Source organism: Pogona vitticeps, chromosome 9 (genome assembly GCF_051106095.1).
Source record: "Pogona vitticeps strain Pit_001003342236 chromosome 9, PviZW2.1, whole genome shotgun sequence".
Taxonomy (NCBI): Eukaryota; Metazoa; Chordata; class Lepidosauria; order Squamata; family Agamidae; genus Pogona; species Pogona vitticeps.
In genome coordinates, this window is record NC_135791.1 from 13,630,521 (window position 1) to 13,652,684 (window position 22,164).

At 44.5% G+C, this 22,164-nt stretch overlaps 1 protein-coding gene and 2 long non-coding RNA genes across 3 annotated transcripts in view; 1 reads left to right on the plus strand and 2 right to left on the minus strand.

Annotated features, from left to right (window-relative positions):
- Positions 1-22,164, minus strand: part of LOC144584298 (uncharacterized) — a 195,153-nt gene that overhangs the window by 2,577 nt on the left and 170,412 nt on the right. The window lies entirely within an intron of this gene.
- Positions 623-9,204, minus strand: LOC144584299 (uncharacterized). Its single transcript, XR_013538458.1, has 2 exons — positions 8,941-9,204; positions 623-5,369 (listed from the first exon to the last, which is right to left on the minus strand). It is a non-coding gene; the product is annotated as an uncharacterized LOC144584299 (long non-coding RNA).
- On the plus strand, positions 9,365-19,571 carry EDN2 (endothelin 2). The gene is made up of 4 exons (XM_020805981.3): positions 9,365-9,505; positions 11,400-11,544; positions 17,687-17,806; positions 19,476-19,571. Exons 1-4 carry the CDS (start codon positions 9,442-9,444, stop codon positions 19,564-19,566), a joined length of 420 nt encoding a protein of 139 aa, XP_020661640.3. The 5' UTR covers positions 9,365-9,441; the 3' UTR covers positions 19,567-19,571.

The following is a 22,164-nucleotide window of genomic DNA, read 5'->3' on the forward strand; positions in this document are numbered from 1 at the left end:
CTGCACACATTGAGAACAATCAAACAGTGGTTTGTTCCTTTTTGAGCAATCAATCATGTAACCAGTTATACACCTGATTTTGCAGCCAGCCTAAAATGGGTACATGAAGGGAAACAAACAAGATTCCAGCCATTGTTTCAGTGTACTCTACACAGGCTTGACCTCTCTTGATTTGACAGTCAAGATGCATTAATGGGGTCAGCTCAGAGTTACAGTAGCACCTGGGCCCAGTGCTCTTTGGTGGGCCACCATCTCAGTTGATTGCTTACGGTACCTGTCATGGCAGCTCTCCACAGGGCGAGAACATCTGAGTCTAGCCACCATATTAATTCTTTACACTTATCTGGAGCATTGCTATATGAAGGATTTTGTGAGAAATGTCATATGTTTCTTTCTCCTACCCTACCTCCAAGAGTCTTGGATTTGGAGTCTGGGGGGTGGGGTGGCATATGACCCCCCCAAGTTCTCACTTAGTGGAACTACTAGTGTAAATGGTGTTGGATTTTGGGGGGAGACCTCTAGAGTCTCATTCTGAAGAATAACAGGAAAGGCTCCATAGAATCAGGGTGGGCTTAATAAAATTAAGATTAAAACTCAATAAAAATTTGTCTTGAAGTTGTTCTTTGAAGATTCTCCTCCAACCTTTCTGCAAAAATGATTGGGTGTGTGTGAACTGAAATGGTCCTCTTGTGTAAAGAAGCTGTAAGGGAAGTTTCTGTCAAGGGAAGTTTCTCCTGGTTACTTGGATGACCTTTGGTATCACTTCCATACACAATTTTGTGACACTGGATAGAGTAACAAGAGGTCATCTACCCAACTGGAGGAAAAGACCAGGCCCAGTGTTTGACCACCCACGTGGGTGGGGCCGTTGACATGTTGGGACATGTTCAAGGAAGCCATGGTTTCCAAGAACTCAAGAGCTGACCCAGATGGCCCTGCCCCCGCGTGCACGTTGAAATCACCCAAGACCAAAAGCCTCAGGGATCCCAATAGTGCTGCGGAGACAAAGTCAGTCAACTCCGGAAGGGAAGTGGCTGGATCGCAGGGACCGCGGTAACCCAGCAAAATCCCAAAACCATCCCTGGCCCCAATCGACACGTGGAGTGCCTCTAGACCCGGCTTTACCACCGAGGAGCGCCTAGTAACCTCCAAGCTGGATTTATAAACAATGGTTACTCCTCCCCCCACCCTGGTGCTGGACAGCATAACCGGGCGGACAGACAAGAGCCAGGGGAGGACCCCCCTCCCCGCTGAGCCACGTCTCAGTTATGCATGCCAGGTCTGCATTCTCCTCCAGGATAAGATCGTGAATCACCTGAGGCTTGTTGGCTATAGACCTGGCATTCAACAGTACCAGAGTTAGAGTGGAGGGCAGGCTGGGCTGGCTACCTCGATATCGAGGACTGGTCACAGTCTCAGAACAACAGACAGCCTTCAAACATCTGTTCGCTGTTCTTCTGACATGAGTAGGGACTGCGCCAACGCCATATCTCCCTCTACCCATGATCACCGGGATGTTAAAAGGCCCCTCGCTGGGCAAACAGGTCTTCCATTCCATATCAATAGAAAAGAAAAGAAAGTAAAGAACAGAACCTTAAATAATACCACAACTTAAAGAAAAGTGAAGGACAAATACAAATACAAAAATAAATATAATATTATGCAGTATTATAATTGAAATCTCAATACAAGAACCCCATATATAAAATTAAATTTAAAAAATTAAATTAAAAAAAATCTCCAAGAGGTTACCCCCTATATATAGTCCAGGTCTGTCCTCCTCCACCTCTTATTCTTGTCCTTTTAAGTTTTACTGGTCTTGATGTTATTAGAGCTATTTTTAAAGTTGTTAAAGTTGATGTTATTAGTAGTAGAAACAGTGGAGTGAGGGTGTTATTCACGGGTTGCATCACATAGGTCTTAAATTTGAGCATAGGGAGCATCAGGAACAGTGAAGGTTCAGGCAGAAAGATATTCAGATATTATTTGAGATGTCTGCAGGGTACCTGATTGGAGAAGGTTGGACTCATCATTGTTATGTGCCAATGATGTCATTTCTGACTGATGGTGTCCTGAGAGTTAGTGACCTCCAAAAAGTCACAATCATCAGATCTTAGAAGCTGAAGACTGTGGTTTTCTTTATCAATCTGCTTCATACTCAGGCTGGGCTAGACATTGGGAATGAGAGGAGCGCCAGGCTATTCATAAATCTTGAACTCCAATTCAAAGAAGCCCTACCCAGAATGACAGAGCCATAACCAGCAATTTTGGGACCCAGGAAAAGTTTCACTGTTCCCAGCCCCCTTCCACCAAAGGCATGAACAGGAAAACCACAAGAAAAAGGTGAAGGAGAATGGGGTTCCTCTCCTAAAAGAAAGAACACGTTTGTGCCATCAAAAGAAGGGAAAGTGAATAGAATCTTTACCTCCCTAACATTTGCCAGTAGTGTTCCTCCAGTTTTCTGCAGCCTCTAAATTTTGATGCCCTGGGGAAAATCCCAGCTGTCCTGCCTTTCATACATGCACTAGTTGTGAGAGGTTGTTTCACTTATTGAAGCCACGGCCTGCAGAGTGGCCAGTGGTGTAGTATGAAAATATTCAGATGGGCAAAAATCTCCCATCCCTTCTTGAACAAATCTTTTGCTCAGTCCTAAAACTTCTTGCCTTTCTGGTTAACTTACCTCCGAAGGTGGTTGTGAGTAAAGATTGGCATGAAGCACTGAACTGGTGGTTTGTCCTGGTTTGTTTTTCAGCTGAACGAGTGTTCGGCCTGCCTCCTCTGGTGGGTGCCCACTCGGGGGCGGCACCCTGGCTTCTTGGTTTTGTCTCCTGGGTATTGCCTTTGAGTTGGTCGCTGCTGGAGGAGGCAGGGCCGGGAAGCACCAAACACCTGTTTGGCCAGAAAAAAAAACCCAGCACAAACCACTGGCCTGGCAGTTGCTGTGGGTTTTTCAGGTTCTTTGGCCGTGTTGTGAAGGTTGTTCTTCCTGACGTTTCACCAGTCACAGTTGCCAGCATCTTCAGAGGACTGGAGTAGGAACTCTGTCCATGCTCTGTATTCTCTGTATTCTCGAAAGCCTTTGAGAATACACTGGCCTGGCAGTTTTTGCCCTAGTTATGAGTTTCAAAAACAGGGCGGCTACAAATGTTTTGGTTTCATTGGAAGAAAGGTGGAGTAAAACAAATAGTAAGAGCGAAAGAAGTTATGACACTGTTTTAAGACCAGATAAGGAATCAGAGCTATAAATAAGTTAGGCGGTTTATCTGCCAGCATAGATATATTTCCACCTTTCTTCTACATTCATATCAGTGAGGCTTTCACAACCAACACAAAAACATAGTGTCACTGGGCTGCTTTTCATTTATTTTGACAGTGAGGGAATCTGACTCAGTGGTTCCCCTTAGCCTACGTCTTAAAGATTTAAAAATGAAATCACCAAATATTCCTCCCCCTGCGCAAAATGTAAATTATCTTTCCCCGTCCCAGACCCCCTCTGTCATCTTAGCCCTGCCTGACTCACCATGCCCCTAAACAGCTTGTGATCTGCTCTGTCGAAGGGGATTAAGGAGCTGCTCACTGGAGAGGTCTGCAGTGTTAACCCCCCTCCTTCTCCTCTTCTGCCTTTCTCTTCGGTCCCTTTCCCTTTCCCAACAGATGCCAAAGGCCTTTGCAGGTGAATAGGAGAGGCATCCCCTCCCCTTCATCACCCCTTCCATAAACAATTGCGTTAATCTCACCTCAGATGCCAGGAGCCCAGCTGGTGACCCAGTGCTGGCGGTCAGCACAGCCATCCCAAGACAATTTGCTACCTGAGGCAAAATAGCAAATTCTCCCCTTGAACTCTGAACTCAAGAGGCTTAGCACTGAAAACATTGGGGCACTTTGATCAAACAAATGCCACAAACACTTATTTCCCTCAATGGCAATTAAAAATATATAAGATACATATTAATTAAGTACTGATTAAATAACTAACCATCTCCTTTCAGGTGTCCCAAAATATGCTGCTTGAAAAGGTGGCCTCATTCTGCTGCAGAACTTGGGGAAAAAAATCTTTCTTTAAGCTAGTCAGTCAGAGCCTTTATTGACATACACACACAAAAATGACATTTAGAAGATAACAAACTATTAATTAACTGGATCTTCAAATTCATGACGTTTCAATCTGTGACTCCTCACTATCTGGTTCAAAAAGGCTGCCATGTTCTCCACTATAACTGACTCTCCTGCTGACAAAATATACCTCAGTGTGTCACAATCCAAACATCCCCTGTTCTTTAACAAAAACAGGTCTAAATATTTTCTGCAGATATCCATATTTATTTATTTATTTATTTATTGGATTTATATACCGCCCCATAGCGCTACAAGCACTCTCCGGGTGGTTTACAATTTTAATTATACAGGCTACACATTGCCCCCCCAGCAAGCTGGGTACTCATTTTACCGACCTCGGAAGGATGGAAGGCTGAGTCAACCTTGAGCCGGCTACCTGGGATTTGAACCCCAGGTCGTGAGCACAGTTTTAGCTGCAGCACAGCGTTTTAACCACTGCGCCACAAGGCTCTTAATGGCCGGCAGATGGTCTTTGGCTCCTTCTAGGTGTAGGCACGATGGTCTGGTGCGGTCCCAGGAGCAGCTCCAGCCTGTAAGCTCTCTCTCCCCCTAGGCCAGGTGGTTGATGTTGAGAGGGGGTGAGGCAGCCAGGAGCAGCAGGCCGCAAGGCCTGTAACCACAGAGGGAGATCCAGCAGGGGCCCAACCACAGACTCACTGCCTCTCACACAGTGAGCTATGGCCGGCAGATGGTCTTTGGCTCCTTCTGGGTGTAGGCACGATGGTCTGGTGCGGTCCCAGGGGCAGCTCCGGCCTGTAAGCTCTCTCTCCCTCTAGGCCAGGTGGTTGATGTAGAAATGACAATACAAAATCATGTAAGAGAGTGACTCCACCCCATCCAGATCGCAGGAGCAGAGCCTCTCACTGTATGGAGTCTCATTGAATCTCCCATACAGTACTGCTGGTGGAATGGTGTTTCTTCTTTCATTACAAACACAGACAATGGACAATTATCTTGTACACCCTACGGACAGATCTTCTTGAGCACGAATGGGCAACAAGTGCTCTCTGGGTCATAGGAGGATACAGTGACCAGAAAGCTTTCCCAGGGTGACAGGGATCCCTAGAGATTCCCAGAACCTGGGGAATTTTAGAATAATTAAGTTGGAAGAGCCCTATAAGACCATCAAGTCCAACCTCTTCCTTCAGTGCAGGAGTCCAAATCAAAGCTGATCCTGACAGTTGCTGCATCACTGTGGTGTAATGTGATGTCATCGGAATTCTGCGACACAGCTCTGCCACCGGGATACCAGCCTTTACATAGTAAATAAATTCAGATATTAAATTTTAAAGGTAATGTTTTAAATTTGTATATATTATAATTTTAAATCTTAATCAATGTGTTTTAATTAATTGTTCATTTTACCAATTTTAGTACACCACCTTGGATCTCTATTAGGTGACAAAAGGCAAAATCAAACCAAATACCACCTGAGACCTTGTCTACCATTTCCGATAGATCTTAAAGGGGAGACTGTCACAGTCGGCCGACTAGAGTATGTCTTGCCTCATATGTTGGCTTCTACAAGGGCTGGAGATCTGTGTGCATCTTCAAGAAAGTTGAGTATCTGGGTATTGTGGCTCATCTGGAGTTCCTTGCCTTAGTGCCTCTGTCTAGAGGTCTTTGAACTCCACTGGTTGAATGTGTGAATGGGCACAGGGCTGGGCTGCCACAGTCTTGGAAGGTTAATTCACTCGGCTGATGATGGCTGTAGCCTTGCAATGATAATCATGGGGCAGTACCTGTGCTTGAAAGCATAACCAGGAGTGATGATGGTGGCTGGGATATCAGATAAGGGTTTGGAAGAATTTCATTCCCCAAATCCCAACTTATCCATGAAGCTTAGTTGATGATCTTAGGCCAGCTACCATTTCTTAGCTGCCTCTACCTTGCAGAGCTGTTGCAAGGGTAATAGGTGAGGAGAAATTATCAGTCCAGTTGTCTTTGAAAGGTGCAGGGGTGACCTCTAGTGGCCCAAATGAGACAAAGAATCATGGAGGTGGAAGGGCCACTGAGGGATCAGAACATCAGAACAGCCCAGCTAGGTGAGATCAAAAATGATGACTAAGATTAGACAAAAGGACCATGTAGTGCAACATTCGGGCTTGACAGGGGTCAACCAATTGACTATGGGAAACCAAGTACCAGGACATGATGCACCAGCATCCGGATACACACATTTCTGAACCCCATCAACTGATGCTGCTTCCCCTCAGAGCCTTGAAACAGTAACTTTTCCAATTGTGCAAAGGCTGAGAGTGTACAATTAAAACTAGTGTGCCAGCCGTGCCCATCCCTGGAGATGTCTGATTTTGCCACTACAACACACACACATCTTTGTTACTTCCCAACTGGATTATTTTAGCCCACTCTGTGTTGGGCTGCCCAGGGAAAGTGTCAGGAAACATCAGCAGCCAGACTGCTAACTGGGGCAGATTACAAGGGTCACATAGTCCCCCTGTTACAGCAGCTCCACTGGCTGCCAGTCTGGTTCCAGGCACAGTTTGAAATGCTGTTTTTCACCTATAAAACTCTGAACAGCTTGGGCCCAAACTATCTTAAGGACTGCATCTCCCTGTACGAGCCTGCTCGAGTGTTATGATCATCAGGAGAGGACTTTCTCTTGGTCCTACCATCTTCCCAGGTGCAATTGGGAGAGGGCCTCCTCTGTAGCTGCTCCAGACTTTGGAACTCCTCCCCACAGGAGGGCAGGCTGGCCCCATCTTTGCTCTCCTTCTGCAAGCTGGCAGAGACCTTTCTCTTTAGGCAAGCTTTCTCTGAGTGAATGGCTGCCAAGAGGGTTTTTTTAAAAATGGATTGTTGTACCCTACTGCATTAAATGTATTTTGGTGTTACTTATGTTTTTTTTTTAGTATGGTATTTGTTTGATCCTTTTTAGTATTTGTATATCCACTGTTGTTAAATTTAACATTGTCTTTTGATGATATAAGCTGCCTCGAGTCATTTTTAAGGAGAATGGTGGGGTAAAAATATTTTAAATAAATAAAATAAAAATAAAAACTTTTAACTTTGCCAGTGTATACCAATTTACTGAATCAAATCTCTCCTCCCCCCGGTCTGCTGTACCCATTTAGGGAGAAGTGAAGAAACCACATTTGAAATTCAAGATGCATTTCCCTGGAAGGAGGGTGGGTTATCTATGTTTAGTGTGTTACAGCAAAAACAGCAAAATCTTGTGGCACCTTAAGGATAAACAAGTTTTATGTACTGAAATGAATCATCTCAGAGATCCATAGAAATAAAACGAATCTAGAGTTTAGAAGAATCATTTAACCACACTATATGCTTAGCAGACCTTTATGCCATGATATTTTGGGACATTTATTTATAATTTTTCTGCACTGTGCATAAGATTTTGATGCATGCCTGAAGAAGTGATTTTTGAAATCACAAAAGCTTGGACTGAATGTTTGATTTTAGTTGTCTAATATCACCCCTTCTGAACTTTTATTGTGTAATGGATCGCACGGCGCTCTCTCTATGTTTTTGGATGATGAGTGCAAGAATGCTCCAGCTGGGCTGGCCAAGCTCTGAAGAAAAGAAACCATATTGATGGACTGGGTGTCATCTGCTCTCCTTCAGTAACTAGCCACCTTTCAGTGCTAGTGGCTCCCTGACTTCAGTGCATCTAAGCAGCCAGGGTGATGCAATATTGTATTTGTTTCCAGCTGGAGTAGGAGGTCATACATTGATTTTTTGGTAGGGTTGTTCAGGGGATGAAGCAGAGAGGGGAGGACACCTATGCATGTCACATTGAGCACCTTCATGGAAAAATAGGGTAACCCATGCATTAAAAAAGAAATAAAGAAGTTGAGCTAGTTGTGCAACTTTTCCCAGCCAAAGCCAGTGATCAAATTTTGGGGTGGGGGGGATTGGGAAGTGATTAAACCCCAAATGCCATGTCTTGGTTCTTTTGAAAGGTAAGGGGGCCATCCCTCTTTTGCCCCTTCTCTAATCTCTTCTCTCATCTAAGCCATACTGGAAAGAAAAGAAAAAAACAGAAAGATGAACAATTTGGACCGAAGCAGAGTCTTGAATGGTATGGAATGCCATGACCATGAGTTCAAATCACTTTGTATCACTTTGGGTATCGCTTTGTTTATTATTTATTCTCCCAAAAAGTCGCACTGGCATGTATGGTCTCTCTCCATTCTGAAACCTGTTATAGCTTCACAACAACCCCAGCAGGCAGGCTGGGCTGAGAGGCAGAGAGGGATGCAAGTCAGCCAGCAAACTTCATGGAGAAATACAAATTCACCCCAGAGCCTTCCCCATCTGAGATCAACCCTCTAATTCAGCCTTGCCCAACTGAGGTGGGGCACTCAAGCCTCCCTCCCATTGTCCCTAGCTACTGACCATCCCTAGATAGCTCAGTGATGTGGATATCTGGCTGCAGAGCCAGAGGTTGGGAGTCTGATTCCCTCCTGCGAGTAGAACCAATCTGTATTGAACGAGCTGCACAGTCCCAGGGCGCCCCCAGAAGCAGGGAATGGTGAACCACGTTTGAGTATTCTCTACCAGGAAAACCCTTGGAAAAAGGGTTGCCATTGGTCAGAATGGATTTGGCCACGCGTGATTCTTATTATTGGCCATGTTGGCTGGGTTGATTAATACCCATCACATCTAAAGAACTGGTAGGAGGTTCCCAAAGCATGGATTTGCTTCGCGCGGTAGAGGCTGGGGATCCTAGGAGTTCTACACTTCCCCAGAGGAACTTTTTCCAAAGTCCGCTCTAACCACTGCCCCCCACACACACACACACCAGCTCTCTGGGCTGTCCTCCTCCTAAGCCTTGGGGGTCACCTCTTTCGTCTCTCTTTGCTCCATCCGACCGAGCCGGCAGCGTTTATTGGGAAGCCAACGGGATTCAGCGTCTTGGTGCCTCTCTCCAGCTTGTAGGCAGCGCAAAAGGACACGATGGTCCCCTGCCAGGGGCAAGTCGAGAAGAAGTCTGAGCCCGGGGGCTCCCGAGCGGTCCCACCTGTCGCCGTGGCCCCGCTCACGCTTCCCTCCTCCTCCGCCTCCTCCTGCCGCCGCCTGGCCCGGCGGGCCCTCCCGGAGCCGAGTGGGCACGGGTTGCGGCCGAGGGGAGGGAGGGAGGGAGGTAGGGCGAGGCGGGCCGTGACGCGCCGGGGCTATAAAGCACCTGCCGCCGAGCGCTGGCAGCTCCAGAGGCCGACTCCCGCTGGGCAGCTGCGGAGACACAGAGAGCGAGAGCGAGAGAGAGAGAGAGAGAGAGAGGGAAAAGCAAAGATTGCGGGCGAGCCCAGCTTCCCAGTCGGTTAAGGGATCGCGCCCGCCACGATGGTCAACAACCCGTCCTCCTTCTTTTCCGTTGCCATCGCCCTCTGCGTCCTGCTGGAAGAAGGTAAGAGACTCGCCCCAGCTGCGATGGGTTTCTTTTCCACGTGCCCGTGCTTGGAAGCATGCATCGCTCTCCTGCTTGGAAAATGCTGCTTCTTTACCTGGCATCTCCTAGAACCCACAGGGATGTGGGGAGTTGTAGCCCAAAAATGTGACTTCCATGGGCCGTTCTTTTTGCCCTTCGGTTTGTAAATGCGACCCTCGGGGTAGCTAATGTGAAATGTTCTTGCTGCTGATATGTGCCGTCAAGTCGTCTCCAACATATGGTGACCCTATAAATGGGCAATCTCAAAAACTGCCCTGTCTTCAAGCTCTTGCAGACTCAAGCCTTTGGCTTCCTTAAGGGAGTCAGTCCATCTTGCATCTGGTCTTCCTCTTCTCCTGACAATTTCCACCTTTCCCAGCGTGACTGTCTTTCCCAGAGATGTGCCCAACTTGGAATAGCCTCAATTTCAACATTTTAGCCTCCAGAGGTAGTTCAGGCTTGATTCAGGCTCCTGTTCCTCTTTCTGTCCATCAAGGATAGCCACAAAGATCTCTTGCAGCACCACTTTTGAAATGGATATCTTTTTTTTTTTTCTTGTCAGTGCAGATTTCCAAATCTGGAACTCAGTAACCCCCACTGCACCCTGGTTTGCTTCTGCCTCCATTTGAGCCACACATCCTTCCTTTCTGCATCCCAGCAAGTGGGCATGGAGAGAGCCGGGGGGGGGGTCAGCCACGCAGACCTGTCACCCCTTGCAGGGAGGGATGGCCGGCATGCCTCTGCCCATCAAAGTGGGCATTTCATTTCTGACTCTGCCAAGTAAGGGCATAGCAAGAATAACAATAATCACAGTTCCCATATTCCTTTCTTACAAAGAGATTGTGTTTGTGTGTGTGTGTGTGTGTGTGTATGCGTGTCTGTGTGTACACATGTATTTCTCTGTCTCTCTTACTTGTCCCAAAAAATTGGGGGGGGGGGATGAGTGAAAGGATAGGAGGAAAGAAGTAAAAGAAAATAGGGTAAGTGATGACTGCATAGGCAGGTCTGGTAAACCAGTGGCCCTCCGGATCTTGATGGATTACTCATCTCATGATCCCACCCCCCATGGCCAAACTGTATGGTGCTGGTGGAAACTGCAGTCTGACAATATTTGAAGGTTCTCCAGCCTCGGGGAGCAGGAACATTCAGTCTCTCCAAAATTCAGGTGCATTCTTGGGCTGTTTCCCTAAAACAACAACAAGAAGTAAATGTGACACTGATATCAAGAACTGTGCTCACCTTTATCCATCCACTTTAAGCAGGGACCAGGTGAGAGAGGCTGTTTGTTTGCCAGTCCATCAGCCTGCCACTCTGCTCAGCGAATGGTGAGGTGCTGGAAACAAGGGCAGAGAGTGCATTTGAGGGATGATTCTAGCTGTGGCCCCTGTTGTCTTTTCAGGCTCCTAGCTGAAGTCTGAAGTCTAGATGCCCAGTGGGGTGTTGTAGATAGAGTGACAAACCAAGACTCTGGAGGCTTGGGTTCAAATCCCTGCTCAGCCATGGAACTCACTGGGGGAACTCACCGGCGACATGGAACTGGTAAAACTATTCCTTAAATCTCTCACTTAGCTTGAAACTTCTGTTAGGGTCACTATAAATTGGTTCCACAGTGCATAACCACAACAAAGCTGAAGTCTGCAGAAATTGCTGTTATCTGCAAGTTACACACGTGTCACGCCCAGTACAACAACTGTGATGAATTAGCAACGTTAACCAGTAAAGCTGAAGCAGCTATAAAAAAGAGTTAGTATAGATATATCCCTAAGAATAGGCAGCAGGCTAATTGTTCTGTTTACATACCATGCCACGTTCCTTCTGGCACTTCCAAGCTAAAGCTTATGACTGATCCAGTTTTTTGTCTGTTTCGGGACAGGTCTGGGCTATCCGCCAGCAGAATCCCACCTGGCAGCAGCCAACAGCAGGCATGTGAGGACAAAGCGATGTTCTTGCATCAACTGGGAAGATAAGGAGTGCATTTATTTCTGTCACCTGGATATCATCTGGATCAACACACCAGGGTGAGTTGAACAAGTGCCCGCTACAATGGGCATGAAAGGATCCAACTGTACATTACAAACCGTATGGCATTAGTAAAGGATATTCCTTAAGGGCTGAAAGCATCTGAGTGCTTCCAGAGTTTGAAAATTAGCTTGCTTTGTTTTGCCATTGGTATTCTGTGCCCAGGGTTCATTTGTAAGCCTGATTTCTCAGACATGACAGTATATTGAGAAGAGTTATGTGGTTTCATTGTGAATGTGATTTCAGCTATGACTTTCACTAAATACACAGATGTGTTATCAGTTGAATTGGCCCCCAAAAATTACAACCCATCTGTTTTTGTGTGAATAATGGCCTCTGCCTGTTGCTATGGGAGTGACATCACTGGCAGTGGACAGTTGGCTGTAATGAAAGAGTTCCTTTATTTATTTAGGGGTACACATAACTCAAGCACAATGATACAAAGTTGCACACACCCTAATGGATGTTATATTTTGTTTGTTTGGTCATTATTCTTCCAAGGTGCTCTGAGACAGGTACAGAGTCTAGAAAAAAAAATACTTTTTTTAAACAGTTCCAAGGGTCTAGGAGTTGGCTGGGAAATTCCAAAAGTAACATTTAAGTGCATAGGGAAGATAAATTTCCAGTAGATGTCGGTCATAGCCTTCACTGGTAAATAGGGGAAAGTCCTATAATTCAATGTGTCTGTTTTATTGAATACACTTAGACCCCACCTTTCTTCCACCATAGAATTCAAGACCATACACATAGGATTTCCAAGTTGTCTCCCAGCTCCCCTCCATGCATTGTCCTCCAGACACAAAATTAGTTAGCTTTAGAAAAATGACCACATTACAAACCCCTGGAATTATGATTATGATTGTCTCTTAAGAGGTTCTTTCTGATGACAGTAGAAAGCATTCCTGGGTCTCTGTCTTATCTCTAGACAGACTCCATGCCCATTGTACTTCAATGTATTCTGTTTTGTTTCATATTTTGGGTTTTTTTAATGTCAATTATTTCCTCCAGCATCAAGGTCAGGAACCAGTAGCCTTCATCCTAGCAGGCTCTACATTTTTTTCCCAGGGTCCAGAATGATGGGACAAAATCATGGGTGGGGATTAGGGTTCATGAAAGAAGAGGATGACTCCCTCCCACTCCCTAGTAATAGAACTGAGTTCCAGAGTTTGTAAAAGTTACATTTTTGGCTTATAACTCTAGTAACTATGCTGATCATGGATTTTGGGAAATGCAGTTCAAAAAATTAATTTCTATAAGCTTGGTCATCTGCTTGTAAAGATGTACAGAACTCATCAAAAAACAGGGAGCAGTAGCGTAGCTCCTATTCATGTGTGGAGATTGTTAGGTCAGTATTTGTTGGTGCACTTTATAGCTGCAATAACTTATTTAGACCTGTCATTACTTTCAAGAGCCTGTGTCAAAATAGCCCACTGCTATGTGGTGTACTGGAGCTTCTTTTCGTGAATTAACTTTTTATACTGTTTCTGCACCATCAAATGGGGTGGTATCAAGGACCTGAGGTCTTCATTGTGTCAAAGAACATATCCAGATAAATGACATCAAACCCACAAAATTTTATTTTTTGGGAAATGGAGAAAGAATTACAGATGGCTGCTAAACAGGAAACTGCTTGAACAGATCGACTCATAAAAATACCTTGAAATAACATTCAAACCTTCAGAAACATGGTCAGGCCACTTAGAATCTCCAGGTCTGTCAGCAGAGGTAGAACTATTTACTGTTTTTCTTCTGGACCAGGTGGAAAAAATAGTGGCACCGCTAATACAACTGTATAAACTCCTTCCCCAGTTGCTCTATAGAGCTCCAGTGTGGGCTTTTTCAAATATCACAAAACTGAAATCTGCCCAGCACAATTTTTTAACCAGAGCACTAGGGCTACCAAGTCCGCTATGAGATATCATGCTACTACTCCATGGGTACTCTTGTTAAGCACGCAGCCATGCTCTTCTGGCTCAAGATAGTGCAACCATAGGGCATCACCACTGGTCTCTTTGGCCTATGAAGTAAGGGGGAGGGACTCTTGGGCGTCTAAGATAGCCACAAGTATAGCAAAACTGGGTGACTCCTCAGCCTACCTCCATAGAAGGGTAATATGAGGCTGCCCGAGAAGATATAATTAAAAGAGTAAATTATGTTGATCTCCAGACCACCATGGCATCTGTAACCTGTTGCTGCTCCAATAGAATATACAAAGGTTTTGCCTTGCCTTTTGGAAAGCTTTCCCCTTCTTTGTCCCTTATTAACTCACATGAGTTGAGGCAACTGCTAACTAGGTGCAGACTGAACTCATTACAGTGGTGCCTTGCAAGACAAATGCCTCTCAGGACAAAAAACTTGCAAGACAAATGGTTTTGGTGATGGGTTGATGACTCACAAGATGAATGTCCCTATGGCCATGCTTTGCAAGACAAATGTTTTCCGTTTTTTGTTCCTGCCTCATGTTTGCTAATTTTTAAATGTTTTTCTATGATGTTTAAAAAGGTTAAAAAAATTTGATTGAAATTTCTAAAATCATCTGCACAATATGTATGGCTTTAAAGAGTACTTAATAAACCCTTTGTAAACCAAATTTGACTTTTTTTGCCCATAGGAACGCATTAATTAGATTTCAATGCGTTCCTATGGGAAAACACATTTCGCAAGATGAATTTTTCACAAGACAACATTAACCGAGGAACAAATTAAATTTGTCTTGCGAGACACCACTGTACAGGAGTTTCAGGGACATTACATGGACCAACATGGTACAGGCAGACATTGCTCAGCAAGGATGCTCTAAAATGGAGTACACTTTCTAACAGAGTGTCCTCTGTACACAGACCTGGGGGACCAATGTCTCAAGCCCTTAGTGGCTGGGATCAAGAACACTTCCCCTGTATGCACAGTCCTATTCCTGCTGGCTGGCACAAATGACTGTATCTCCTACAGGACTGCTAAATTAGTTAAACGAGCCATGGAAAGGCGGAACTTAATGCTTGCATCATAAGTTCTTCAAGTTACTCTCATGTCTTGATTTTTTCTTTTCGTTTTTGAGAATGCAGTTACATTTTATTACTATCATTTTATCATTTTATGCCATTTATGCTTGTTGTACGTACTTGCATGAGATGCCAAATACTATTTTATGATTGGTTTAATCTATGTTCTTTGTAGCCTGATAGGCTGCAAAGCAATAAACTATTCAATGTGATTAATTTCTACAAGCATTGCTGGGGACAGTTTTCTTTCTGCCCCCATTAACTCACTCTTGCTTTTTGTGCATTTTAAACAGCCTGATATTGCATAAGAGAGAATCCTTCTTTTGACTACTGTTAATCAGTAATGAGAACCTGGTTGATCTACTGTAAATAGCAAGAGTTCAAGCAGTAGATCCCAATTCTCCTTCTACTCAAAATGATTTAGATAGCAGTTTGCTACTTGACTGGTGTTTTCTAAATATGCCAAGGTGGGGTGATCATGAAATCTTGTGGTTTTCATTGAGAAGGCACTTGCTTCTTTGCATGATACAGCAGGGAGCAGCCGGGCAGCTTACAAACAGACTTGTGCAAGATCTAGGCCAGACAGAGGAATGGGTCAGGTGTGGTTCTTCTAATTATGCTTCAAATATGCTGTCTTGAACAGGGAGGGGGATTGGGGAGGAGGGGAATCTAAGTCTCTTCTCCATGATTCAGGTTCTCTTGACATGCCAAGATAAAAAGAGGAATTCGAAAGCCAAGATAAAAAGAGGAATTCAAAAGTCCCACAAGATTTCTCACCCCACTAAGAGCAAGCAAAGAGTTTGTTTTGCCCCTTCTTCGATCATAAATGGTGCCAAGTGTCCTGCCCCTTTGAGAGGCAAAGCATACACACACACAGTCACACTGCAAGCATATAAGGAATGGCTGATTGTTAGGAAAGACATCAATAACTTCTCTAGTGCTTCCAATTCTTAAATTAAAAAGCAGCTTCCATTTGCCACTGTATTTGCAGGTGAAAAGAAGAATAGTACAATTCATTATCTTTCCCTATGTGGATAGGAAAAACGAGGATTTGCACCTCTGTGTTGAATAATTACGCAGATTTTTTAAAAAGCATATCCGTCTTGAGTTGGAAGAACCTCAGAGTTATCAAAGGTGATCTCCTGATGCTGTTTGCCTTCCCCACCCTGGAATAAAGACGTGAGAGAAGTATTATTGGTTAAAACACGGGTCACACTTTATTGATCATAATTCAATGTTGCCATCCTTTGGCAAAGGGGGACCTACTGTAGTGCGGAATCAGGTTAAATCGCAGGGGTCCCAAAGTACCCCTTAACCAACAAATGGGTAAGTCCCTGGCCCCAAGTTCTCGTGGTCTTAAAGACAGTGAGAACCCAGCCGGCCACAATTTGACCACCCCTGGACCTCAAGGCATCTTTTACTTGTTGACTGTTGGTCCGGTTGTGGCCCAAGCACTGCAATCACATGATCCGCAGCGCTGGGAGGTCCGATGGGCTGTTAGCTTACCTGAGATTGCAATGGGACTCACCAGAAAAAAAAACTGTTTTATGTGCACTACCCACCAGTGTGACCAAGCTTCCACCTCATAAAATGGCAGCGCCCAGTTTCTGTATGGGATAGGTGAAAAATCCCTGCAGCCAAGAGCCAATCAGGATGTGGGTCAAAAATTCCTATCCAGCCCGAGAGGCGACCAGAAAACTCATACTAGAATATAGGGCGGGCGGGCGGGTGCCAGAAAAGGAAGAAAGTAGAGAGGAGGGGAGCATTCCTTAAATAACCTAGCATTCCCCCCTCTCGCCCAACTGCTCTCATGAGACCTAGGGTCTCGCGTTATCCAGGGAGGGAGGCAAAGGTGAGCTGCACTGCTGAAGCTTTGGCTCAGCAGCGGCTCGAGCAATTTGTCAACAAGAAAGCCAACAAGATCGGGAGGTCCACGGGGCTTTCTCTCCAACCCTTCCAGCCCACTGGTTGTTTCCTCATTTCTACATTGGCTAGGAAAAGAAGGAAAGGGATTGTGAGGCATGGGACCCCCTAAAGCAGTGGTCCCCAACCTTGGGCCTCCAGATGTTATTGAACTACAACTCCCAGAAACCTTCACCACCACTTCTGCTGGCCAGGATTTCTGGGAATTGAAGTCCAAGAACATCTGGAGGCCCAAGGTTGGGGACCACTGTCCTAAAGGACTGCTGGCATTCGGTCAGAGAGTTCGATAGGCCATTTACTTACCACCTTTGCGCTGGGGCAAGTCCCAAGATCTCAGCATTGCATAGCGTAAGCCCCTTGAACAAGTCTGACCTTAAAAGAACACTTCACGTTACTCAGTACTTTGCAAGTATAGACACATGGGCTTTGTGATTCCTTAGAACTCACTAAAGCTCAGTTAGGTAGGACTCTTAAATGACAGCTAGTTTGTGGAATCCAGATCAGAACAGAATAGAATCCATTGAACCACATTCAGTTAACCACATTCATGCTATCTTGAACTAGGATGTAACGGTCTTCAGCAAAACACTCTCGTGATGCTTAGAAAAGCACATTCCAGTGTCGCTCAAATCATCTTCACACAGAACCTGTCTGACTCCGTTTTACATTTCTCTGACTACATATCCCATCATCATGACAGGGATCATTACCATTTCTTGGTGTTATTGATACAAAGCAATGAGCCCATTTCTTCTCACTGCTTATCTATGGAAAAAGGTAAAGGTAAAAGTTCCCCTTGACATTTTTAGTCCAGTCGTGTCCGACTCTAGGGGGCAGCGCTCATCCCGCTTTTTAAGCCATAGAGCCAGTGCCTGTCCAAAGACAGTTTCCGTTGTCACGTGGCCAGTGTGACTAGGGAACGCCATTTTACCTTCCCACCAAGATGGTGCCTATTTATCTATTCGCATTTACATGCTTTCGAACTGCTAGGTTGGCAAGGAGCAGATATATAAAAAGGCAGTGTAAAGGATGAGAAGATAATGGGATTATTTCTTGTCCTTATCTTGAATGAGTAGATAGCTATTCTACCATGCAACTGTGAACAAGCCTTGTTGTTGTCAAGCTGGTTTGGTCCCCAGCTATGTCTGCATCATAAACCCCCCTTTTAACTGGGTATAGAAATTTAATTCCCTTTTCCCCCTGTTTTCTTGTCAATCAGCCACGCCACACCATATGGCTTAGGAAATCCACAAAAGCGGCAGAAACGATCTCTCAGCAGGTGTGAATGCTCATATGGAAAGGACAGCATTTGTACCACCTTCTGCCAAGGCAAGCATTGGTAGGTATTTGCATGTAGTTCAGGGGGCAAACAAAGTGTAGCATGCATTTTTCTGAGTCCTTTTATATGGCTTATAGGTCTCCACAAAGGGATTCAATTTTTGAGAAAATTTTCTCCTAAGGGAATGCTAAGAGCAATAATGTTCATGTTAAATCGGTTGGAGGGATTCTTTCAATGCTTAATCTTCCTGATATTTTTTTAAAAGTCAAACTCAGAAATAAACATCCACATATATTCTAATGTTACTGGGCTCACGGGTCCTGGGAGCAAATACGCGGCTGCCCAAGTTATCCACTTTGATATACCTCACACAAACAAGACCATCTGCTCGTAGTTCTTGGTGGTGAAGGTGGGGCTGATGCTCCTGGTGGAGGGACTCTAGGTATAATGGACAACATGTGCTAAACACACTACTGAGCACAGAAGAAACTGTAGGGTAGATGCACAGCTTAGGTATCTGGTTGCAGAGTGAGAGGTTGGGAGTTTGCTTCCCCACTGTGCCTCCCTGACAGGGGCTGGATTCAATGATCCCTAAGGTCCCTTCCAGCTCTGTGGTTATTATTATTACAGGATCATCAATGACAAGATCCAGAACTGTTCTCTTTATAAAAGGAGAAGCTAGAGAAGTGAAGAAACTGTGCAAAATGGCTCATTCTCACCTGGAGAGACTATCTAAACATGCCAGGATTGCCTGCTGAGAAATTGCAGACCCCATGAATTTTCTTGTCTCTCGCATATGAATAAGACATAAGACACATTCCACACACACCTTTAAGGTCTCTGTAATTTGTGCAAGACATCTCTGCACAAAACTAGTGTCTTGTCTCTTTGCAAAGTAAAGCATACACACAGAAGGATTGGCTGATGGATCAAAAAGAAGCAAACAAGCCATCCAATGCTTCCAGTATATAGAAGTCCATGCAACTATCTCGTGGTTACTCCAGTTTTGTGCAACAAATATAATTTGCACAATTTGGACAAAAGTCATTCTTGCATGTTACAAAATTCTCATCAATTCTGACGAGAAAATGGCTTGCCATCACATCAGAGAAGAGGTGTTTCGGAGTGGGCGGGAGCAGTTTCTTGTTTGTGTGCCTGAAAACAAGTCAAGCAAGTATTTGCATCCCTACAAACTGAGTTTTAAACACCAAATTCTGTACTTCTATGCAATAAAGACATTCCTCTGAGGCCCTAAAACCATAAACAGGATGGTTGCATAAGGTAAGGATTTGCTTGTCTCATGGAGGGAAATCAGGTCATTGTCATTTAACTGGATTCTTTGAAAACCTTTCCGTCATAAATGGTTCCATAAACAAGGCAATCCTTTCAATTAAAGCCCCAACCCCAAGGACCAATCAGAGAAACTTTAACTGGTGTAGCTGTGTCACAGCAGAACCTACCCATCTGGGCACTCTGTAGACATGCTGGACAACAAAAACCCACTCTCCACAGCTGGTATGCTGGATACAATGTGAGTTGTTGTCCGACACATTTGGAGAGGGCCACCTTAGAAGTGGCAGTCCCAGAAGCCATGAGAAACATAAGGTTCTGAAATGCTGGTATTTTCTTTATAATTTTCTGTGCTCCCTTAGACTTACTGCATTGCTTTGCCTCAGATAGACAGCTATTGACATCTGGTTTCTCATGTTGTCTTGCGTCTTTTTACCAGGGATCTCAGGAATCGAAGGCTGCCCACAAACGCAGGGCTGCTGCTGAAGCTCCTCCAGAGCCACATCACCAAAATCTACAAGCTGAACTGAAAATTCTCGGGTAAAGGTCCTCCAATGCAAGCCTGTTGGTATTTTTGCATGCAAAGGGTCAAACTAGATGTTATATTTAACAGCTTTAGAAAAGTGCACCCTTAAATGATGAAAGGAGTTTGCTTGTCAGAGGATGTGATTCTTCTATCTTGCTCTTAGTGTGCTTTGCTTTGTTCTCTGATTGGTCATTGGAAAGTTAGATGGTAGAGCCTCGTGGCACAGTGGTTAAATCGCTGTACTACAGCCAAAACTGTGCTCACGACCTGGGGTTCAATCTCAGGTAGCTGCTCAAGGTTGACTCAGCCTTCTATCCTTCCGAGGTCGGTAAAATGAGTACCCAGCTTGCTGGGGGGGGGCAATGTGTAGCCTGCATAATTAAATTGTAAACCGCCTAGAGAGTGCTTGAAGCGCTATGGGGCGGTATATAAGCAGCACGCTTTGCTTTGCTTTGATGCATATATTAACTGTTGGAGAGTTCAGTGGTTTATGTACCTTTCATATATCTGGAAGGACAAGGAAAAACAGGTCCAAATCTCTTAATATTTTACTGTCAATTCAACATTAAGACAAAAACAATGTTATCTGTTGGTTCTTGTAGGTTTTTTGGGCTCTTTGGCCCAAAACAACTTTCAGATCCTGGCCATGAAAGCCTTTGAGAATGTTGTCTGTGTTTGGTCATAAGGAAAAAAAAACTCCCAAGTCCAAATTAATGTAACTTCTTTATTATGTCTCCTAAAAAAGGACCAAAATATGAGTTTTTGGATAGGCTATTGACTATTGTTGTTATTATAACAGCCTACCCAATAGCCTACTGAGTGTATGTGTGTACACACACACACACACACACACACACACACACACACACACACACACACAAACACACACACACACAATAAAATGACACCACACATTAGGGATGTTGTTTGAATTGTATACTGAGCGATTCGTACATACTTCCTACTTGTGATGTTAATTTTTCCATAAGAGCTAGATGCCATACTTTCTTTGACCATCCAGGTATTGAAAGATTATTACCTGTTTTCCAGTTAGTTGCAGTCACTATTCTAGCTGCTCAACAAAATACAAACAGAAGATTCTGATTATCTAAATGCTAATTTTCATCAGTAAATAACGAAAGAATGCAAATTACTGAGGACATTTTAATGCTATGTCTTTCTTACCTTGTTTCTGAAGCTTTTCCAACATAGTTTTACAGATATAGAAAAGAACTCTGTATGTGTGTGTGTGTGTGTGTGTGTGTGTTTTGTATGAATTGCTGATTATTTCTTCCTCTTTTGATTGTAGGGATCTTGCTCTTGCAGGTGCTGTGTTGCCAGAAAGTTGCTAGTGTCTCCAAGACATTCCACAATAGCAGGTCCTTCTTTGGGAGAAGAGCACCTGGAAGACAAAGCAAGCAATACTGCAGTGGCAAAAATGTCTCTTAGCAGAAAGAATGGAAGTTAAAGACCAACAAAGGAGGTGGAAGGAAGTCTCAAGAGCTGGTAGACTGTGGATGGAACAGCTGAAGGATTATTATTACTCCAGAGAGCATCTGGGAGATACATTGACCTCTTCTTTTGTCTATGTTTTGATGCCTTTGGAAAGTCTGTCTACCTTGTTAGAGGAGGAAAAGCATCATCTTCTTGGATACTAACAAGATTCCACAGCAGATTTCCATGTAAATAGCTGTCTGTCTGAGACAAAGCAATGCAGTGACAGATGGACTTCAGCACAGTGGTAATGTCGAACATCCCTACCTCAGAGCCTTATCCCCTCTCGCTATCCCCAATCGCTGGACTTTATTTGCTCCTGCTCACAAGCTGTCTACCCTTCCTCACTGCATTTCATTTGGAGTTGTTTTCTTATTGGGTAATGCAAGCCTTGATAGGAAACGTCCTTGCACATAAAGGTTTAGAAATGCTTCAAGATGGGAAGACTCTCAAAGCACCATTTTTAAGTCAGAGGTGGAGAACTTCAAAGTGGGGGTAAAGATTTGCTATCTGATCCTGGCACAGCAAACCTGAAAAATAGCAAACCCCCCCCCCAATTCCTTTCCCCTATAAAACAATAGGTGTGGGTTTTTAACATCTGTTTTGGAGGTGTGTGATGGGCATGCCTCGGGGAGATGGCTCGTCTTGGTTTAAATGAACTGAATGAATATATGAGGATCTTGAGGTTTTGACTAAGATTAGCTAAGTTGGTAGGGTTCACGCCTAGAACTGCGCACCAAGCTGCTTCATATTGGGCCAGACTATTGGCCCACCTCATTTTCTCTAGTTTGATGGGCAGAGGCTTACCACAAGCCTAGGTACAGGACTAGCCCAGTGCTGCTAACTGAGATGCTCTAAATGTTTAACATGAGATGCATGGCCAGTTCACACACTTTTCCAAAAAAGCTGTGGCATTTGATTATCAGTGTGGCTTCCACAGAGACGGAGGTGCTCCGGCTCACCGCATACCTGATGTGCTTGTACATTGGGCTGGGATGTCAGCTCCTCTGCTATTCTTTATAGTCTTTGCCAATATTTGCTACAAGACCATTCAGTCCTGTGAACTGAGGTTTGTGTAGAATTTGGAAAAGATATCATGAGAACATGA

Bases quoted from the DNA above. Each gene is read 5' to 3' on its own strand.
- EDN2 (XM_020805981.3), top strand. From the start codon at position 9,442: ATGGTCAACAACCCGTCCTCCTTCTTTTCCGTTGCCATCGCCCTCTGC. The intron at 11,545-17,686 runs GTGAGTTGAACA...CTTGTCAATCAG, and splicing joins ATCTGGATCAACACACCAGG to CCACGCCACACCATATGGCT. The intron at 17,807-19,475 runs GTAGGTATTTGC...TCTTTTTACCAG, and splicing joins TTCTGCCAAGGCAAGCATTG to GGATCTCAGGAATCGAAGGC.